General features: G+C 39.0%; 1 protein-coding gene across 1 annotated transcript; it reads right to left on the bottom strand.

Moving 5' to 3' along the window:
• Positions 1 to 472: 472 nt before the first annotated feature.
• Positions 473 to 2,495, bottom strand: LOC102241336 (putative olfactory receptor 56B2). The gene is made up of 2 exons (XM_005866594.1): positions 2,478 to 2,495; positions 473 to 1,423 (listed from the first exon to the last, which is right to left on the bottom strand). The coding sequence occupies exons 1-2, from the start codon at positions 2,493 to 2,495 to the stop codon at positions 473 to 475; spliced, it is 969 nt and encodes a 322-aa protein (XP_005866656.1).
• Between the last annotated feature and the right edge of the window lie 230 nt (positions 2,496 to 2,725).

Genomic DNA, 2,725 nt, shown 5'->3' with positions numbered 1-2,725 from the left:
TTTTCTGTCACCATATATTTGACCAACTTTCTGTGTTGTTTTGTTATTGTTATTAATCCTCATCTGAGGATATTTTATCTACTGCTTTTCAGAGACAGTGGAAGGAAGGGTGGAAGTGGGGGGGGGAGAGAGATAGAGAGAGAGAGACAGGGAGAGAGAGAGAGAGAAACATCAATGTGAATGAGATACATTGATTGGTTGCCTCCTGAATGTGCCCAGACTGGGGGCAGGGAGAGAACCTGCAACCCAGGTAAGTGCCCTTGACCAGAAATCAAACCCATATTCCTTCTGTACACTGTCTGATGCTCTAACCATTGGCCAGGGCCTACTTTCCATTTTAGTTTTTGCCACTGGTACATTATAATAATTGAGAGCTGCAACAGTGCTCCTTTTCTTTAGTTCTTCTGCCACTAGGCACTCATTGGATATTACATTGAGTATATATCTAATAAAAACAAGCATCCTCTATAAATTAGTTGTTCTTGATGTGTACTTTAAGAACCTTATATAAAACCTGCCGGAGCTCCTTGTTCTTGATTGCATACACCATGGGATTAAGAGCAGGAGGAATGACACTGTGCAGTACATTGAGTAGCACTTGAATGATGGGAACTGATATTGCAGCACTATGGGCGATGGACATGACAATGACAATTGTATAGAAGAATAGGATCAGAATGAGGTGGGATGTGCAGGTACTTAAGGCCTTGGACACAGCTTCTGCTGAGTTCAGCTTCAGCACAGAGTGAAGTATCAAACAATATGATAAAATAATAAAACCCAAGTCACTTCCCATGAATGTCCAGGCCAGAATAAGCTGGTAAATGCTGTTGATGGTTCTGTCATCACAGGATAGACTAGTGACACCGAGATTAGAACACAGAAAGTGTTCTATTTGGTTCTGGGAGCAGTAGTGTCTCTGAGCAGCCAATATAGGCACTGGGATGGTACATATGGTGTTTCTGAGAACCATGAACACAGTTGCTTTGACCACAAAAGATTCAGTAATTATTGATGGATAGCGTAGTGGTTGACAAATGGCTACATATCTATCTATGGCCATGCATAGAAAGATACCTGACTCCATGCCCACAAAACAATGTATGACATACATCTGCAGAAAGCACTCCGGGAGACTGATGGCTTTAGCATTGAACCATAAGTTGGCCAATATCTTGGGCATGATAGTGGTGGCAAAGCCCATGTCTACCACAGCCAGGATGCCCAGGAATTGGAACATAGGCTGGTGCAGTGTTGGCTCTTGATAGATGATGATCAGGATAAGGATGTTGGCACTGAGGGCTAAGAGGTAGACCAGAGACAATGGCAGGGAGAACCAGTGTTGCCAACTGTGAATGCCTGGGAATCCCATCAGAATAAATTCAGAGACTTGGATCTTAGAGATGTTGGAGGCTTTGAGATTCTGGAACATTCTTTAGTAAAAAAAAATATTCAAGGTTACCATTCTGAAGAATATCTATGACAGTATTTGAACAGAAATACGAGAGGTTAAGATTTTTAAAAATTATTTATTTTCTGTTTATTTTTACGGTAATTCTTTTTATTTTTAATTAAATTTATTGAAATGACAATGGTTGATAAGATTATATGGGTTTCAAGTGTACACCTTTAGGATACATTATCTGGATATTGCCATGTGTTCCCACCACTCAAAATCTCCTTCCATCATCATGTATTTGACCCTTTTTAACTTTTACCACCTCCCCACTTCCTTTCCCTCCGGTAAACACTACGTTGAGATGGGGAGTCTTCATTACTAATCTTCATTCTTTTCATTCTGCACTAACATTTATTGGATATTTCTAATGAGGCAGGAACTGTGGTAGCACATTCTTGTTAACACTGTTAATCATCACAAAAACTCTGTAAGGCAGGTCACATTATCTCCACCCTCTTATAATTATGGGTTAGAATAGTAGAGAGATCAGGGCCTTGTTCATTACCTTCCATAGTCTTAGTCATAGAAACTGCACAAGAGGAAAATGATCTGATGTTATAGCCTTGCCTCTTAACGTCGGTTTTGCTAAAGAGTTTCTTTATTTAGAATTTTTATTTAGAATTTAGAGTAATTTATGCATGAAAGCACTTAGGTAACAGATCACATCATAGACTATTGAAAGAATCTTCTTAAAGAACATGAACATCTTTGAAGAATACATCATTTTTAAATGTACAATAATGGTTGAATCAAAGAGAAGACGTGTTTCCTGACTCTGCTTCTATCCCTACATCCCTGTTTTATCTCTATTCACAATGAAGGATGAAAGGTTATATATTTCAACACACAACTATTTTGGAAACAGCAAAGGAAGATGAGATAATAAGCATGCTCTTCAAAGGCTGATCTGGTATCATCCCAAACTGAGTCATGCAGGAGTGGACAGAATAGCAATGATGCCAAAATTTGTAGGAAATCAGGAAATTTTTAGAAGAGGAAAACACAAACACTCTTAGACCTGAAGCATGGTTAGCATTCTGCCAGATTAGAGTTCCCTACTGTTACTGCTTGCTATTCACTCTCACATTAACTGCTATTCTTAGCTTGGTGATTTAACAACCCTCTATTTTATTTTGTGCATTCCCACCACCAAATCTAGCTTCAACCATCACCTTCTTTAGGAAGACTGCAGTTTCCTTCAGGGAGGATAGAATGTCATCCTTTAAATCTTGGTAACATGATGGAATTGGAAAAATGGTAGGCTTC

Source organism: Myotis brandtii, unplaced genomic scaffold, assembly GCF_000412655.1.
Source record: "Myotis brandtii unplaced genomic scaffold, ASM41265v1 scaffold234, whole genome shotgun sequence".
Classification (NCBI taxonomy): Eukaryota; Metazoa; Chordata; class Mammalia; order Chiroptera; family Vespertilionidae; genus Myotis; species Myotis brandtii.
This window is presented reverse-complemented; position numbering and strand designations above follow the sequence as displayed.